At 37.5% G+C, this 20,593-nt stretch overlaps 1 protein-coding gene across 4 annotated transcripts in view; it reads right to left on the minus strand.

The window, feature by feature from the left end:
* Window positions 1-17,890, minus strand: part of Chi (LIM domain-binding protein 2 Chi) — a 32,153-nt gene extending 14,263 nt beyond the window's left edge. Inside the window, exons 1-2 of one of the 4 annotated variants that reach the window (XM_088038545.1) lie at window positions 17,247-17,890; window positions 16,481-17,111 (exon numbers count right to left, since the gene is read on the minus strand). In XM_088038545.1, coding sequence (XP_087894671.1) covers window positions 16,481-17,111; window positions 17,247-17,283 — 668 coding nt within the window. In that variant the 5' untranslated portion in view covers window positions 17,284-17,890. The remainder of the gene's footprint in view (window positions 1-16,480; window positions 17,112-17,246) is intronic. The other 3 variants (XM_088038543.1, XM_088038544.1, XM_088038546.1) reach the window with 3 other exon arrangements.
* Window positions 17,891-20,593: the final 2,703 nt, after the last annotated feature.

The following is a 20,593-nucleotide window of genomic DNA, read 5'->3' on the forward strand; positions in this document are numbered from 1 at the left end:
ATAATAAAAACACGACTGTTCTGTTGCGTCGATCTTTTACAGTACGTAAATCTGCTAAAATATAACACAGCTCTTGCACCTCCTGAATTACTGAAATCTCACGCCGTCAACTTGAAAAAGCACTCATCGACTTGTCAGTACGCATATGAATTTAATAAAAAATACACTATCGTAACTCATAACCATAAGCTATGGATTATAAAACGTATCGCACTATTAGAGAGAGATGAGAGTATGTTCAAGCAGGAGGCAGCAGCAGTTAGCAGGCAGAGAGAACTCCCCAAACCAGTTTTCCTGCTACCCAACGCCGCGCTTCAACTGAGAGCCCACGATTCCGAACGGCAACTCCGCTTCTGAGCGTCTTTTATTTTCTGCTTTCCTTTCTTGTACATTCCCCGACAAAAGTTTTCATTACTTCGATTCGGATGTTATCCCGTGCTATGAACGATTTTTGGCGGGAACCGCGTTTTGCATAATTGATTGCATAGTTTCGGTAAAAAAAAATGTGCAATAATTAATAGAACCAGCATTTCCTGCACCATAATCCACTCTTTACGCAGAATCGCATGAGTACAGTCGGCTCTGGTTCCAAATGTCCACCTAAGCTTGCAACTTCTAAAATTTTCATTGTTCAATTTGTTCTTGTTGCATTGACGGTGTCGTAATCCAATGATTTTGGTGTACAAAAAACAATCGTTATCTTGAAATTTCAATTTCTTTATTCCATTTTTTAAACAGAAGTCACATCCAATGAGAATTTTATTTCACGCGTTTAAAGGCTTGAATTAATTATTATTACGTTACCTAAATTCACAGCAAATATTATGTCAAAAAGGACAAATCAATTTCTAGGGAGGTAATGACAACCTTAAAATTTCAAAATTGGACAAGACCCTAGAGCATTTTATTGTCTAAAGTAAAACGCGTGGGCAATACATTTTTGACACGTTGGCAGAAGAGTCGATCAGGACTTGTGTCAACAATGACATCTTAGCATATCATCATAACGCCTAACCTCAAACTGTCAGACGTAACGAGGTGACATGACAGGCAGCAGACAAGGTCTACCAACATGTTTCAAATTCCGGAGCCTGTTTAGACGTTGCAAATAACATGTCGAAATAAAATATGGGTCTAATATCATCCAAATTTTGATTTTACCTCAGTGTTAACAAATTGTCAGCACCTTTAAAAATAGTCCTTTTCCGACATTTTCCACTGTTCTATCGCCATGCCAACGACGCTTCGCACCCCGACGACGTAGGCGATCGCGAATCGAAACCCGGCATTTGGATCCCAGTTCCGGAGTGTGTAACCAGTCCAAGGACCCTTCTTCGGAAAGCAGGAATTAATTCAATTCAGCGGGTGTCCTGTATAAGTCCTAATTAGATAATTAGTCCTGCTTACCAAGACGGCGTTTAATACGCGACGTGCCGTGCCAAACAGCTGATAACAATTAAGACGTTTGACGCCTTAATCGTCTATCTAATGAGACGTATACGATGAGATGCTTAAAAGTGAATGGGACACGTGTATGCGTGCGTGTAATGTCAGTTTCACACTTGACACAATAGCTGCGGTTTTTTTTGACCGAATGCGACTGAATTATTCAAGTTGCATTCGAACGTAAGACGTGTATGGTGTTACGTCACTTGATTTGATTGCAGTCAACGGAGTAACGCCAGCTAATTAGTCAATTTGATAGTTTTTTTGTATGACGTGAACGAGTTTTTCCTTGCGCGCCAGTGCAGGATGACTTCATGAGCGAAACGACGAACACACGGTCTTATTCGGGTTGAAATTTATTACGGTGCACAGACGTTATTTATTAGAGATTCGGGCACTTTCCAATTGATCAATTCTGATTTAAGCACAATTCGTATACAACTTGTTTCGTTTTTGTCGTCGTAAAGATGCCCAAATTGGGGCAGGACACTATTTATGAGTGAAAAACGCTACTGGAATTTTTTTCGCAGGAATAGCCACAATTTTTCTGCCACCCTTTGAACTGATAAAATTGACAGAAGTGAAATTTGAAAATCGTCCCGTATGATAGCCCGTTCAAACCCCAATCATTTTCGATCCCACTAAAAACCTTTTAACACCCGCGGAGTTTATACGTCCCTTGAGGCTGTTACACTTTAATAAATCGCACGAACGAGTTAGATGAAAGTTACGGTCAACTTCCAAATTATCAATGCACTTACAACTCTTTCTAAAATTTAATTAGGTCAGGTCATTAGCGGTAGATGCGCTCCACTGAAAAAATTAAACGGTCCACCGTCATTTAGCAACCCCTATTACCCTTTTACTTGTTGCTGACTTGATTAGTGAATAGGTAATTAATCGCACGGTAGAACTCAGGTGTGGGCTTTTAGTCTGAAATAATCAGCCTCTACAAAGTGGATAAAAACTTTGATGTTTTTGGAGAAAAAAAAAACTCTGTAAAAGAGATCATGAACGAATATTAAAAAAAAATTACCGTGCAAGGAAAAATTCGAAAGATAGATACGGAAAAAAGTTAAGTGCAAATAATCAGTTAAAAGCTAACTGTAATGAAGCTATAAAACAGTTATCTGTTCTACATGGTTATCGTTTCATACCAACCATTTTAACCGATTCCTCAAAAATATACGATGTCCAAAGCAAACCCTCAATATTCCCATTAAACCGCAACAATTCTAAACGGATTAGAAAACGTGTTCCATTCACCCAACCCTCCGTTATTATGCTCTATCATACTTCATTATTGTAATTAATAACTCTAACCTAATCCCGGATACTATTAAGGAAAGCACAATTACGTGACATGTCAATTCGTTTTTCTGTTTGTGGGATTCATTGCTAATTGACTTCTAAGATAAGACGGTTCGAAATGTTAGCGTTACCGAAAATTAAAAATCATTGCGGCGACTGTTTTTAGAATGCGAATTATGTTGGTAGCTCTTTCAACCATTCGAATATAAAGAAAATTAGCAAGAGAAGTTGGTAGCGTGTTTATGGTTACGCTATTAGGGTTAAGCATACATGAAAGCATAAGCAATGATGACAATACTGACATGTGTCAGACAGTTCTCAAATGTCAAAATCAATACAGAACACTGCTACCGACATGTCTGTGAAAATAATGCAATAAAAGGTTATAAATCCATGAAGGTGTGTCCGTAGTACTTCTTTTAATTACAGAGTTGTAATCAACAATTAAAATTACTACGATACGCCAAATCCAATAATAACAGACTACTGAATGAATCCTGCATATTATATTCTATATTGTAACGTATTTTCATAGTAAACGTGATTAATATTCTGGTATGCACTTATCTTCTCGATGTGTTCTATGTTAATACTTCGAATCCATTTATTAATAATTCGATTTGTGAAGTTCAAGAGATTTTGATGTATTATTTAAAGAGGTATTTGAATATATTGTTAAATGTGTAGTAAAATGTAAAATTTTTGAAAAATATAATTATGTACAATGTATCTAATAGAAAATTGCATTTTTTCAAGTATGCAATAAACATCTACAGGCTGCTTTTGAAATGCATGTACAAGAGGGTACAAAAGGTAATTCCGTGACACAAGTTGAGCCTATTAAGAGAAAAAAGTTTTAGTAAAACTCTTTTTGTTTTCGAAATAAAATTACACAAAAATTTCAATAAATTTGTTTGTGCGCCACTGATTTTAATTAGTCAATTAACAAACTCAAGTTGCTGGTTGCTTAGGAAACAAATCATTCCAGGTGCGTTTTTTACCATTGGTGTAGAAAGTTTGTGGATTGGGGTTAATTTTACCCTGTACCCTGTCAGTTTTTGATTTAAAAATAGCTTTTCACTACTTCTGGAAAAGCGCAAAACTGTTTTGTACATTCATTTCAAAAACAGCCTGTATAAATAAAAAATTGATCCGAATTGTCGTAGATCTGGACTATCGAGTCACTACTGTACCATATAATTACATAGGAACGGGTTCAAACAGACTTTGAAATTATTAGCTAGAATTTTAATAAAATACTTTAACTCGAAAACAAAACTCAACAACTAAGCCAAAATGTCCCTCTGACAGTTCGAGGTTAAATATTGACATTCCTAAAACGTTAAAATCGATAAACGACAGTGCTACCAACATGTGAACATGTATAAGGGCTCCTAAACGGCATTTTTCCGAACACATGAAATGAGACTAATTTGTTGAATATGTTAATATTCGTATTATGCAGTGCAGAATGCCGTTTTTCCTATTTAAATTATGTAGTTGTGTGTAGAGTTAATCAATATCTAATTAAACAATTCGGAAAATATGTTAATTAAACCGGCACGTTCAACAGGGGAGTGATATAACGATGCGTTCTCATTTTCCAATACGATTTTCAAATTGTCTTTTTCACTTGAAATTAGCCAATATGTTCATCATTTCAAAGCTTTGCAAACTCGAAAAACGTTTTTATGACACGCATGATTGCATCACTAATGTCGCAACGTATCATACGAAACTGTACCGTACTGTCAATTTTAATTCTTCGATATTTTACAGCGATCAGTCTCCTGTCGGTGACATTCGCATTATTTATTTTCCCGAGTTTTGTAGCGTTGCAATTTTTGTACGTGGTATGATCTTAGTACCAACCTGGAAATTAATTATAACCACCCCTATCCTAACAAAGTCACTTGATGACCATAATAAAGTAGATTAAAATTTTATTTTATTTAGTCCTCCCAACAATTTTCATTGTCGTAATTTACGATTTGTTGATTCGCAAACGAAACTAGCCCCGTTCTGCTTTCGTTAATTTAATTTACGAGCTCTGCTGTCATACTAACGGAGACCCAAATAATTAACCTTTTTTTTTAAGCTAAAAACGGTTGACATCTCGGGAGCGGCGTTTGATTGAAATTTATTACGTTTGCAATAATTATTATTGTCTGGTACGTTTTTGTTGGAAAATGTCCTCGTAGAAGGTTGCGAAAAAGGAATAAATTACATCCGGGTCCGTCAAAAAGAGAAAACGAGCGGTCCAACTCCCCAGTTGAAGTCGGATTCGTCTTCTTCTTGTCGTCGGTGTGCACGGCCGAGCTGTTGGCAAGTAATGCATGTAAAAAACGGTGTGATCGACCGTTCTGGCCAGCGCGCACGGCGTAACTCGTTTGGTGCCCTAGAACTTCACCAGCGATAGTAGAGACGGATAGATGGATCATTATTCTTCCACCAGGCAGGTTATCGCCCGGATTCTAACCGTTTTTATTGTTAATGAACGCCTGGGACATTTTCTGGAAACCCAAATCGACGATCCATGCTTGTATGGACCGGTTTCGAACGAACGACATTTCATGGGAACGTCTGGTTTGCAATCGTGACCCCAAAAATGTAATGCTTTTGTTACCTTTTCGCATCCACAAATTTCACAATTCTGGGACTTTTTGCAATAAAAGTGAGTGCTCACAGTAATTAACTGGATCTGGGTCTCCAACTTCATATAAAAACGAAAATATTCAACTGTAAGTCTTCATTTCAACCACATAAAAGAACCAAAACATGATTTCGTAACGTCAAAAATGGTGGATCTTCGCAGGTGTGGTTCAACATGCAAATTTTCTAAATGTCTCACCCATATTCCTACCATTAGATCATTCACTGACCCATGCCTAAAGCTGATGTATTCACAATAACCTAGCAAAGGCGATGATAAATCTAAGCTCTAATGTTTTTCAGATTGACAGTGTGGTGCTCAATTGTGTCAGAATATCTAAAAACCTAATGCACTTGACCACTACCTTGACCTCAGTGATACAGCCGTAATGTTTGCAAATAAAACTTATTTTGTGCATTTGACCTCAAAATTTTTAAGGACTTTTAAAACTGCCCTGATTTACTAACCACCAGTTAAAACGTTTCAAAAAAGAGTCGTTTTGCACTAAATTTACTGTTGAAATATGTGGAAGCAGAAAACAGCCTCTTCACAATTCTACTGCTGCGAAGATCTCTACAAAAAAATATTGAAATTTTGATCAAATGTATTGTATATCTTGAAATTTCGAAATTGTGTTGCAAAATTTGGTACGGAAAATTTTTGGAAATTTTCCTCGGATGGCATTTTTATTTTAAATTTTAAAGACTCTTCTCAAAATGAAAACCGATAGGGCTCAGAAAAGATCAAATTAGAGCCCATTTGCCTTCCTTCGGCTTGATCTCCGAACAAAACTAGCACTTTAAAACAAAAAATTAGCTTGGCCTCTCCGCAACGAAAAAAACCCTTTTTTACATCGATTGTTACTTAATTTTCTTTTTAAAATTCTGAGCATCAGAAAGTATCGACGTTGGAGAAAATTCGCTGTACAGGCTAAAACAAAATACATTAATTTATTCAAGCATGAACTGAAGCAGGAATTATTAGAGAAATGAAAATTCGCACGATATTCTGTTCCTCAAAACGCCTCGCACACCCTCAATACTGGCGTTCCCATGTAGAACCGCCAACCAAACAGCTTTAAAGGAGAACTGCCATTGCGGCAAAATCAATTCGGGGCCACGGAACGCGTGGAAAAGGGGCTCTCGCCGCCACCGGCGTCGTCGACGTCCTCGTTGTTTCCACTCTGCGTGTGCACACGCCGATATTATCATCCTTCATGCGGACCAAACACGTGGAGCCACATCGAATTTCCAAATCAACACGTTCTTATGACCCACGTCAGAAATCGTTAAATTTCAAAACCGCTGAAAATGCGAGCGACGAAAACGTCGTTGTTCAAATTCAACTAGAAATATTTTGGTACGTGATGGGTCGAAAGTCAAGGTTTTTAGGAAAACGCGAAATTTCGACAAAAAGGATACAAGAGTGGTGTAACAGATTTGTGTTGAAACTTAAGAAAATAAAACAAGCACATAAAACGTCGGCATCTATTTTAAATTTTAGGTTGTAAGGAAATTGGCACCAGCTCAGGTTGATTATTTATATTTTTTAACCACGGTGAGAATCGAAATATTTTAGACGGTCTAGGATTGACAACATGTCTCGGTGTTATTTTTTTACGTTTCCGATTTTTCTTCCTCATCTAGTTTGTAAGCATCTGAAGAATGTGGTTCTTGTTATCATTTACTGCAGCGTATTCTTGCATCTACAACACTGGAGATCATTAAAAACGATTTATACTCACACTAGACGCCCGATTATGAGTTCAGGTATTATTTGCGGACCCTAACATTTAATACGACTCTTGAGTAATTGAAACAAAGAGATTCGCATTTTTAAAAGCGCAGTGTTACACTTATTATCTCCTTGCATCGGTTTGATGAGTTCGGTTCTAAAAGTTATGGCGATTCGCTAAAAGCTTTTGTGATAGCTATAAAATACAAACCAGTTTAAGAAAGCAGTCAGACGTTTGTTATTGTTTGTTAAAACCATCTTTGTTTAAGACAAATGATTCGAGTGGGGGTTTAAAGCTTCGTTAAAAGAAGATACGGGTAGTTTTAAACGCGTTGAAATCTAAAATGTATTGTTTGAAAAGCTTAATACGATACTTGCTCTAGATTCGATAGTTTAAAACCTTCACAGATATGAACTTGAAATCAGTTTTCTTGTCTCATCATCGGTCCTGGGGGATTTATGCTCGTCGTGTTTGTAACACATGTACTTGTACAATCTCACTTACAGCATGACACACCACAAATAATGACTATTTATTACAGCTCAGGGCGGAAATACACACAGGGGAATACATCACATTAACCTCTGTATCAATTTGCAGAACTTACAGAGTACACCCCAAGACGGATAATTGTCGCCAAGAAATGAAACTAATTGTTACAGCTCTTCCACCAATTTCCGTACACCAAAAATAGTAAAGTGCAGATAGTAGGATCAATACGTTTTCCGACCAAATTAAAATTAGCCGAACACTTGTACATTTTATCTGGAAATCAGAGCAGATAAGTCCATCGAACACCATCTGTCGCAATGAAAATAAGGTCTCGAAAAGCCTCCGTTATTAGAAAAACTGAAAATATTTGTTCACGATAAGAGACATGTGCGAAAAATCGCCACAGTTGAAATAATTCTATCCGTATTCATGTCAGCATAGGGCATGACTAATTCAGTACTCTTACCCCATTCATTAACCCCAGAGGAACTCAGAACACGCGCCACCCCCATTGTTCCCTTCTAATACAGTTATGGGACGTAATTCAATAATACGTCACCACTTCATGAGATTGTCAAGAAGATAGTACGTACAGAGTGTTGGACGAAAAACTGCTACTTCTTGTTTAATGATCCTTGTAGTGACTAATGACTTGGTTGGGACGCGTGGTAAGAATGTCAATTGCTACAAAACGCTACGATGCATCCCTGATTTCAGTTGGGTGATAAACAACGTGATGAACGAAAAACACGTGGAATTTGTAATTGCGATTTTAAGATGTGTTCATTTGCTGAAGTATTGCATTGTTTTTAAAGCTGTCTTGAGGTTGACAATAATAGTTTTAAGGCTGAATACGTGCCAACTTCAAAATCCGTTTATTCAAATACATGAGTTTATAGTGCCACTATTGGTCATTATAGAACACTTTCAAAAGCAAAGTTAGCACAGTCGAGAAATTATTTTTGGGCAGTAGGTATTTTTATCCCAAATATGAAGTAAAACAGCACTAATAATACGACAATTTCAATTTGCATCGACACCACTTTCATTTGCAAATGAACTAATCTAAGGTCGCAAAATTTCCTTTAAGTATTTATTTTTTCACAGAGACTTGAGAGAACATTTAACAATCCACATAAGCATGCGATCCAAAATATATCTAATGTTTGGATAATAAAATCTTGGGAATATCAAACCACGAACCGCAAAATAAACATCTCTGCATTTAGTTGTGTATTTCATTTCGTGTTCACTTACAAATTTTGAAATTACAAAAGAAACCATTAAAAACTAAAGAAATAAACACGTGAAAAATTTCCACATTGTCCGACGACTGAAACTATGATATACCCACATAATAAATATACTTGAAATTTCAGATCTTTTTGAAAGCCATCAAAAAGTTTTTAAAACACTGACACGCTAACGAAAAAATAAAAAAAGTTGAAACAATATCGTATAGCTTCAAAAATGAAATTTCTGCCGATTTCACAGTCAGTTAGAGCAGAAACTCCCATTTATGAGTGTACTTTCCTCAAAACCCAAAAAGAACTAAATATGAAAATGAGCCTTGTCTACTATTGTCGTTATACAAATGGAGTTGAAAGCAATGAAACTACTTATCCATAGCAATTACTACCACATTTATGATAAGCATATATGTATTAAAATTGATAATACTACAGTTGGTATCAATGCCACACAAATGCATAGAAACAACAAAATTTGTCTGGAGCCCTTGATTTGGTTTGATATGTTGGCAGCTCCGTCTTTATGAGAACTAACTACCATCCGATTTTTATTTAATCGTAATGATTACATTAATTAAAATTGTATTTGATGCTTTTAATATCTCTAAGAAACTCTCTACCTTCACTAAATTGCAAACTTCTGAAAACTTTACATGAGTCAGCTTGGTAATGTGTCAATACTCAATATCGCTGTTCGACGCGCAAAATCATTATTGTACAAGTCGTTACCTTGAAACTGTCGTGCTGGTGATAAGAAATGGTCTTAATTTTTTACCGCGTCAAAAAAAATCAGTGCCGTAAACCTGACCTTTATGAATTTTGGGAAGTTGTGAAGGATTCAGGGTAAATAATTTACAAACCTAGAACTATAACAGGTGTAAGAAAGTTTGAGACGACGCGTATAAAGTCTAAGACAGGTACTTTATATAAAGTTTTCCTGACTTCTACACCGTAGGTCGTGACCTCATGATATAACTCGGTCCGAGCCGATTTCTCATATCGCTAGAATTTCGAACAATACAAGAAAAAAAAAACAGTTCGCAACGACACTTTAAAAACATCTAAACATCCAGCGATTACTTCACCATGAAACTTGGTAGTTATAGCACTATAGGTTGTTGGCTCACATTTTTCAAAGTTCATTTACCATATAGAACCGGTTTCTTATACAATATCAGAATTGGGATATTGGCAAGCTTTTTAAATGATGGAGCTAGAACAAAGCTCTATAAAAACAATCGTACTTTTCCAGTACCATATCTTGAATAAAACACGAGATCTGGGTCAGTTACCAATTCAGATTCACAAGAATTAAGTAATGTAGTTGCTTAATGTTTAAATGTTGCTAATTAAATATTCGAATAACTGTGTCAGATGGGGTGGTGTGGCAACACTGTTAACTGGCAGCCCTTAGCGAAAGAGCAGATCGGAAACAACTATTCGGTTTAGTAGTGCCAAAGTTCCGAAAAGTGGCTGTAATAGAGGAAGTAAGTTCGAACGGAAAGTCTTGAGTCGTGTAAGGGGGTACAAACTTTGTGCATACTGTTCATTCTATGATCATAATCGGACGGGAATCTGGACAAAAAGTCTGAACAAAATAATAATAGAATCAAATTAGTTTACACTATTACCAATTAGGAACGACCCGCAACCACTGTTTGTTTCATTAAATCCGGACTATAAATAAGCGTCTCTGTTTTTTAAGAGACAAGCATGTTAATAAACTGTTACCACACTGTAAATTGTTTCATAGATTTCTTTTAATCTCCGCGTGCCTTTAATCGAAAACTTAGAATTAAACTTGAAGTTAATGCCTCATCCTTGGTGGAGCCACATTTTGCTGTCGGTTTCCGGACCCGTCTTGAGACAACGAAGGGTTAATTGCGTTGAATGTCGCCACTTCCCATACACGCCCAATTAGATTTTCAATAAACTGCGGTCACTAAAGATGCAAAAACCCATGAATGACCCTCTGTGCTCCTGCCGCTGCGAGTATCCACTTTTAATTATTGTTAATTTGATGGATGCAGCGAGAGAACGATTCACCTTAAAGGACGGGTCATCAGTCAAAGTGGTAATTATTTGAAATTTTGTAGATTCAAGAACAATGAAGATGAAGACGGATTACCAGCGTTGTAATTGAATTTTTACTATGATGTTGATGTCACTCCTAGAACGCGTCTGGCTGATCATTGACGTGATTTACACACAACCTTGATGATGGTTGTCTTTATTTCGAGGTCAATTCAGCCCACATCTAAGATTAGCCATGATTCGGCGTCTGTCGAACACTGAACTCTAGCTACCTTTAATTGGACCCGGCCAAAACCACGTTGTCTTGCGAAAATAGTCAAATAGTACTCCAACGTAGAATCCGAAGAATCTCAGTCCTTTTTCTCTTTTTACGCTCCTCTAGGTCAGTTAATTGATTAATTATTATTACGCAATGACCGGTTCACGTACAAAAGGCAGTTGCTTATCGGCGTGGTTGCTTTCGGCAAATTGAAACTCCGGTTCGCAGTCAAGTAAAAATACAGAACAAACAGAAGCCGGAAAAAATGAGTTACATCATTTTACTATATGGTAAAATAAGGAATAAAATCGTTCGACGTTCCGTAACGAGCGCATGAATCCTCGTTTGTGCTGCACTAGGAGGTAACCATAGTAACTGGTCGTAATTATTAGAAAAACCGTGCGTTTGCTGTGGTGGTAGCTGCCGAGATCCCCGCCAAGTCCCTATATCTACAATTGTGGATCCGAATCAACCGCCGCCGCCCACGCGCCCATGCCTGTGGCAGCTTGGAGTTTTTCGAAAAAAGTTTCCACGTGCCTTCGAGCTCAGAACGGATAAACCGCATTTTTGATCCCGTGACCATTACCTTAACAAAGGTTGCAAATTCTAAATTCAATTTCTCATTTTCGTTTATCGAATCGAGGGGTAAATTAATAATTAAGTGCGTTCAGATGTGGGGTTTGTATTATTGATGCTTCCAATTTTTGCATACTACCTTGACTGGAACGTTTTTGGCAGATCAATATTGCCGCAGGACTCCCAAGCTCTGTGTCAACTTGATCGATATTCTTTCAGAAATGAGCAAATCAAGGTTGCGTCGTAACTACACCACTAATAAAACCTGCGTTGACGCAACCTTGCGCCACCAACTTAAAATTGGTTCGTCATTCACCCGTCAGAAAAAATCATAAATAAAACCGTCAAAAATATTATAAATGTGCCCAATAAGCCTTGACATTGGCAATAAATAAAACTATGTATTACTACTACAATACAATTGTCCACGTGAAACCTACGCTTTTTATAGTATTGCCTCCTTTTATTTTCCAGCTATACGTCTACATGCTTTTATGGCGTAAATGATGTATGTATAAAAAAAAAGATGAGGATCAGAATAAATGTGGGAAATATTGCTATGCGTATCACATTCTGAATTTATAGTCATTTAAGATTTATTGGGAGAATGTGGGGTGCAATATTGATTACAGAACAGTAGATGATAATCGTGATTATGCTCCTGTGCAATGATCAACGATTTTAGAACGAAAATGTACGAAAAGTTCAAAAACCAATCGGTATTCTTCACGAGATGTCTTATTCGTTGCGAAAAACGGTGGAAAAATAAGGTTGGTGGCCATGAAACTTGAGACAATTTCAAGTTTTTTTTTTGCAAAAATGAATCCACTTGTGAGTTCTTAGGGCTTTTGCTTCCTGTTTACGACCAACTGGGTTCGTTTAATAACCTTGAAGTTAGTTCACCGGAACGACTAGGTTTTTCCTGAGTAATACATGACCATTCGTGACACAGCTTTGGATCATTAGAAAACACCTCGTAATGAAAACATGGAAGGCAAAATTGTAATTACAAGGTAGAGAACTGAACCAAACCAGGCATAATCTAAACTCCAATAAAACCGATTATTTATCCCAAATAAAACTATTATTTGTCCCAAAAGTTTTTAACATTAAAAATGTAGAACGTAGTTCACCTGACCTACATAGATATCTAATATCAGGTGATAACAGTAGGTGTTTTTATCCACCATAAAATAACAAAAATAATTAAAATAATAAACAAAATTCACATACAGAGTAAATAATTAAACAAAGTAAATAGATATATTCTTTTGAATCATCGGATCACCTAAAAGCCTTCGGAATTTGAAAAAGGTTGGTAACTCTGCTATCCATCGAGATTTGACATTTGAGTCATCATTCATCAATGACATCTTTGATTTTAAATTAATAATTAACCTCAATATGTCAAAGAAGCGTAAGCAGGGTTACCAACACATTTCGGATTCCATGGCCCCCATTTTAAGAGCGCAAACTCATGTGAGTTCCGCACGACTGAGAGTCGGAAATCCTTCCTAGTCTATGCTCGATTTGCAAACAATTTTTCTGTAATCCCGTTAATTGTGAAATAATACACATGAAATCTATGGTATTCTCTGATAAATACCTTTCAATATGTTAACATTGTAAAATTTGTTAATTTTTTTAAACTAATTGGTTCGAATTACACACATGATTTTTTCTAAAATTAACATAATTTTATTGTATTGCATTCCTATTATGATATTTTGTATTTCTGTGCTGAAGAAATGATTGTGCCAAAGTAGCCAAAATAGCAAGTTTGACATCCTGTAAAAAAAACACCCCGATCATCACCAGGTAAATTTTCTATTACACATGTTCGCCAGATACAAAAAAGCAGAAATATCAGATAATCAATAAAGAGTGAGTGGTTTAATTGAAAGATCATCATTCTTGAAGGAGATAGTCAGAAGTGGCCACTCTTGTTACATACGTGCGCCCCACCTAGATGCTAATTGCGAAGAGTTCGATGGTTCGTATTTCATAAGTAAAGAACGCAAAGAGAAGCGGTGTCCTCGTCAAGACATTCTGGTTTTCTTGGACGACCACGTGGCCGCGTGCACCTGTACGCCGGCCGGCGCGAGAGTAGGTGAGAGAGCAGCGGTGTTGCTCGGCTGTGTAGCTCTGCTTTGGCGCCCCGCCGAGCTATAACCATCCCCTTGCGGTCTACACTTTCGTCGGTGCGTCGAGAACCCCTATATTCCGCGACCCGGTAACCAACGACGCGATTCTACAGGAAACTACCGAAAAAAAAATAGACGGAATGCAAAAGGTAGGAAAACTGCAGGCGGGAAGAAGAAGGGGGTGCGGTTAACGAGGTTTGGGGTCATGGATTTGAGGATTTGCGAATATAAAAAAAACATAATGAGATAGTTAAACTTTCTAGAGTTCATGTCAGATGACATGAGAAATAATAAGAAAATTATTGAGAAAGGCATACCGAATATAGCAAAAAGGGACTTATTAAAACTGGTGTTTTATCAGCCATTAGTCTTCACATTATTTAATGTGATTAAATATTTTCCTGATTATGAATTAAATATTAATAAGAGCAACTAAAAATAAATCAAAATTATGCAAATACCAGATAAAATCAATTTACTTATTTTACGAAAATAAATATCTCAAAATTAATGGGAAATGTAAATAATAAAAATTACAAAAAACTGCAAATAGACATAATATACCATTATTGTTACATAATAATAACAAGAAATTAATCGCGATAGAGTAATCAATGTAACTTGTATTCGAACTTGAAAAATTAATTAAAACAAAGGAAAGTGGAAAAAAATTCCACATTTTATGATTAGGCATTAGAAGTAGTTTTTTATTATACTAAGGAACCGATATTGTCGCAATCTACTTAAATAAACAAATAAATAAATAAATAAAGCTAGTGGTAAATTAAATGTAGTTTTTATTTAATAAAAATGAGTTTGTTTCTTTTAACATAATAATTTTTTATTGTTTATGAATTGAATAATCAAAATATTTTAGTAGCTAGCAGCAGCGTTTTTCCAATTGTTCTTTCATCCTCCTTATAATTATATATTTTTTAATAAATTCAGTAAATTTACTTGTAAAAATACAAACTCAGCATTTTGGGATATAGAGAAAATACTTCAACAATCAAACTAAAATTACAGACTATTTTAAATTCCCAACACGAAATTTGGTGCTTAATTTGATATTAAAAAATGCACAGATCCGACACGTTGAAAACCATGACGTGTCAAGTAACCATTAATTCGGACTGTCTGGAAGCCCACAATTAATAAATATCGTTAATTCTAGTAAATAGCTTTTAATTAATACATAACTGATATTAATCTCTTGTAACAATTAAACGATACATTTGTAATGTCAAAAATCAAACATTCCGTTTGTTTTTAGTATCAACACTATAATTTAGCATGGAAGCGGTTGCAAGGTGTGTAATTATTTTCGCACTTCTAGTAGGAAAAAAACAATTCAACACTTCCTTTACAGACATGTCGGTTTGTCGGTTTTCAATATAGTTTTAAAAATTTCAACCTATTGAAGTGATTACATGTAATTAGCACTAGGTACTGCCATAATTATTAAAGTATTCAATAATAATTGGTAGAATTTAATCTTGAAATCTCAAATAATTTGACCCGGTTTATAAATCTCGAAAATTGAATTAGTCAATTTTGAAGTACCACGTCCTTAAAACGTAAAATTTAATTATAATTAAAATTTAATTACATGTATAAATATAGAAATCTTATCTACATAGAAAAATAAAAACGAGAAAGTAGAATTCGATCAATACAATACACTCGGTCATCAGACGTAATTCGAGGTGGAGAAATCAATATCTTCCACACATTAAAAGTTCTAGGGGGTTATACTAATATGTATAAGGATATTTAAATTAATTTGGTGCGCGGGTTATACCAGCAGGTTCTTGACGCGTCGACGACAGTATAGACATATTGAGCCAGCAGCGCTCTCTCTGTACCTCGCTGAGCTGCCCACACCAAGCAACCCCCAGCTAGGGTGGAGAGAGTCGTACAGGCGCCGGCAAAAATATTTACATATCGCACTAATGTCAATCCCTCGTCTCCATCGTTAATTAATTAAAAATATTGGAGATATGTGATGCGACGGGCGTGCCATCACCAACCACAAAAAAGAACGCAAAAGAATTGATGAAATACCGAACTTTCTCTATCTCCAAATTATGGCAATGTTCAATGCGAAGTTTATTATTTAAATTTTATACATCAATGAATTAATTAAGCAGGAGCCACAGGAAAGACAATTTTTAAAAGTTTGGTCATTAGAGATGTATGTTCGAAAGGTAATTAAATTGATAAATTGTGGTTTAATCCTATTATGGCGGTATTATTTACCGTAAACATCAGGAGGATTTGAACTAAATTATACTATTCAAATAATTATTTTAGTTTTTGAGAAAAGTGTGTGTTTTTCCAAAATCGTGATAGACGGTTTAATATTAATTATTACTTTGCAGAGTAAATGAAAATTACTGGCGCTAACAAAGAGACCAGTTTTTCTTAACAGTAGTGTGTATATCGTATGGATTTTACTGGATAATTATAAGTTGGTTTATATGCAATCAGGAGTTTTAATTAATTAAAAAAAAGCATGATTACCGACACCGCAAAAAGTGGTAGTATTGTTTCTTTTGTAAATATTACGATGGTACTTACCCCTGGTCTACTGGAATGGGTCCTGGCATTTGTCGCGCCATCATGCCGTGTCCGGGTTCCATGGGTCCGGACATGGGATGTCCCGGTCCAGGCCCGAAGGGAGATCCAGGTGGCATGCCGAACCCGGGGGCGAAGGGCTGTCCAGGGGAGGCAAAATGCGGGTTTCCGCCGGGCCCGGGCCCCCCTACAAACGGCGGTCCCGAGGAGCCGGGTCGTCCGAAGGGGGGCCCTCCGGCAGAGGGCGAACCGAAAGGTCCAGGTCCTGGGCCGTTGTAAGGCGGCCCCGCGCTATTAGGAGGAGGCGGGAAAGCATTTCCTACGCTTTGAGGCGGGCCTGGCCCCGGCGTGGAAGATCCTGAAGGTGCCGGCGAAGCAGTGTACTGAGGTGTCGTGGAGCCTGGCGGAGGACCTCCTTGGTAGGGTGGCGCGCCGGCCGGCGATCCAGCCCCCGCCGGCGGGCCCTGGAAAGGCGAAGGCCCTTGGAAGCCCGCCGGCGGCCCGGAGAACGAATTTGCCGCGTTAGTAGCGAAGTTCTGCGGTTCCGAGCCGGGCGGCGGTCCCTTCCAGGTCGTGGCGGGGTCCTCCAGGGTGACTGGCAGCGTGATGGGGGGCGCTACGCGGCGGCTAAGGCCTGAAACAGGGCACCAACTGCAAAGTCTGGTTACACCCCCTTCGGTGGATAGGTTATGTGTGCGAGCGGTATTTCTAACCTATATTGGGCAAACTAGTAACGCGTTGGGCTATAAATAAATTAAAAGAAATTTACATCTTGCTTTCCGTTGGCCGGCGCGACCTTGTCTCATGCTGCCAGCGTCACAGTGAGGGAATTTTTGAAATTTTTGGCGATTTTCGAAGCACCCGACTCATAGCTAGATTCACTAGTTTTCTCTAACAAACAAATACTACGAAACTGAACACACTAAAACTACCCGCAGCCCTCGACAACCAAACACTGGTGAACATTTTACACGAATTCACTAAATTTTTTTCTAGTTTCATTTAAAACACGTTAATTTTAGAATCACCGATTCTAAATACAACTTCTCAAGAAACACATCAAGTAAACACTGTTGAAGTCAAACCATAGCGCATGTTTGGCTGCCGCCATTGTTGATATGCCAGCGAGCAGTTACCTGCGTTGCCGGCCGGCATTTGAAAGTCGCCGCTAAATCAAATTCACAACAAATTTCAAGGAAAAAAACGATTCATCGTAAACATGAAACCACACAACGTGATATAAAACTCTCCACTAATCAAACTCGTAAATTTTGTTTAAATACGATGACATTTGTGACAGGTATTAACGTCATAAATTTTTAGGTTAGGAAGCGTTGCTGGCGCACTATGACGGAAAGAAAAAGCATGGTGCGATGTAAATCATAGCCGGGTGCTTCGTTAAAGGTAACGTGGATGCAAAAGTCGTCCGGGAAGAGCAAACGAATGCAACAAACGCCCACCTTTGCTGGCTTTGCCGCTGGCCTTTTCTGGTCGAGGAGCAATGGCAACAGGGTCAACTAAATTTCTTCTTAGGCTTTCTGCAAAAATGATCCCGCGAGAAGCCACCAAGTGCTGGCATTTTTACAGCGTGACACGGTCGACGACGCGAGCTGCGGCCGAGGCGTGCACTCTTGACAGCGCTGACCAACAACACATTCCACCGGTTTCAAATTCAAAAACACTCAAACACAAACAACACAAACACGTCAAAGTCGAAGAAACAGAGGCAAAGTGCAAGAAATTGTAGTGAAAAGGCGACAGATCGACAGGACGCGGTTAATTTTTTGGAGGCTGGCGCGTGTGCATGATTTTTTTCGTTTGCAAGTCTTCCATCGCGAACTCAGTCAACGGTAGTTGTCAGTGTCACCCTAAAAATCAATAAAGTTCAGCACCCCTCAGCCCTTCCCCACCCTCTGCTCATTCAACAACATCACGACTATCATTACTACACACCGCGTCGGCGAACGGCAAACGGCAGCGTTTTTACTCGTTTGGGGCACTTTCGTTGACAGAGGCGACTTTACCGATCGCCTGCGTCAGGACAACGTCACTCTGTCACTGTTGTTTAGCTTTGCTTTGCCACGTCTGAAGTAAGTGGAGCAGCCGGTAGCCGCTTATCGGCGAGCCATGAATACTACGACGCCGCGCTTCCACTAGCGTGACTTTACACTGTTGGTTCATCCGCATAAAAACCATCCATCCAGCAGAAAAGTGCGACCGGCGACCGCCGCACATGGATTATGCGAACAATAGAGGGGATGCCAGGAGTCTCTTTACTTTGCTTTTGCCTCCCCGAATCGTCATCGGGTGGTGACAATTGACAACCATGCGTTGCACTTTGCCGATCTCACTCTTCCTTCTCCTCCTCTTCCTCCTTCTCTACCGCCGCCTCCTCATTACCTTACTACACGCCACCTTCCTTCCACCGTCCTCTTCTTTCCGTTCTTTGCGCGACAACGAACCAACTTTCCCATGCCATCAGCCCGAGTACGCCACCAGTGGCGTATCATCCGACACCGTGATGGACTCTTCTTCACCGTTACCTTTCTTATTTAGATTTGCAACGTGCGGTCGCGTCTACTGACCAGAACGATACTCCTGCCATTTCCTGCAACTGAACCGCTATTTTGCCATTAGTACTCGTTCTAGGGCTTCAATTCTTCGCGAAATAATTCACTTGTAGAAAGACTACCAACGGATCTTACTTATTTTGCAGAGATATTTCTAATTATTCAAATCATCATATTAAATTCCTCAATATAATCGCGTTTCCTAAAGGCTAGTTTATATCAAAAATCGGTGGATGAAATACATTGACCACACTGTACATACTAATTTGTAGCTTAATCAACGAAATTCCTAAAACAAAGTAGAAAAAAACTTCAATAAAATAAACGTATCTAAAAAGAAGAAATTAGTTTGACCAATTCGATTAGTAAAATTTTGAAAACTCATGATCCAAGCTTAAAATTAGGATTGAGATTTTTGAGATTAATTGCTTCACTTGTTGGTTTAATCTTGTTACTGCTTGACATTGACACATTAATGTAATCACCTGTTGCCCTATTCATGATTGGTTCATTAAAAAAATTGACGCATTTGATTGGATGACTTATTTTTCGATTGTTAGAAAAAACTATTGTTCAAAAAAAGTAGCTCATGGCAAACCTATTTAGCACGTTCCAAATGTAAAATGAGGATCGTAAGAAAACTAGCTAAAATTTATCAAATTGTTAACACGATTTGTGGAATTACAGTAGAACCTCGATTATCTGGGTACGGATTATCCGTGCAAAGATGTTCGATCGATTATATCTGTGCCTCAGTTATCCGTGCATTACAAAAAACACACAAATCGAAGACCAAATACTTCGTACTTTTGCTTCTAAAATTTGGAATTTCACGAGTGGTGTAGTTTAATGAGATTTAATCAGTGCAGAAAGCAAAAACAAAATTATGAGTTAAAATTTTTGTCTTTAAATAGTAGTATATATTCGCAAACATTGACAAAAATGGTTGAAATACATTCTTTTGCAATAAAAATCTTTATAATTAAGGAAACTGAAAAATCAAGTGGTAGAGAAAATTTTGGAACCCAAAAAGAAATAAATGAAACCTGATTTTTTTTTACTACAAAGTAATTATTTTTATGTAAAATGTCTGATAATTGATTTTTTCAATTTTTTTTAATATTTAAAATTGTTATTGTTAAGATGTTGATAACTTTTGTGTTTTTATATATTTTTAATTAAAAAACGTTCCAAATAATTCTGTTGCCTGAAACGATTATCGATTATCCGTGATTTTCGATTATCCGTGCAGGCTCCGATCCCGAAAAGCACAGAAAATCGAGGTTGTACTGTACTTGCATTGAAAAAAAAAATGTTTGTGGAAAAAATCAATTGAAAACAGAGATCACGCCTATTAAACGAGCTTTTAGTTCATTAGGTTTGAATGATCGGTTGCAAAGTTACTAGAGATCCAAAAAAAATGGAACAAAAAGGATCAAAAACCGTTTATTTTTACTTTAACATGTAAAAATTACTTTATTCTGTCATTGATGATTACTTAACGTAACATTTTCTTCAATACCTAGTGATGATTTATAGCTTAAAT

The sequence above is a fragment of the Gnatocerus cornutus genome, chromosome 6, assembly GCF_029298725.1.
Source record: "Gnatocerus cornutus isolate USDA-ARS CGAHR chromosome 6, icGnaCorn1.1, whole genome shotgun sequence".
NCBI classification, from domain to species: Eukaryota; Metazoa; Arthropoda; class Insecta; order Coleoptera; family Tenebrionidae; genus Gnatocerus; species Gnatocerus cornutus.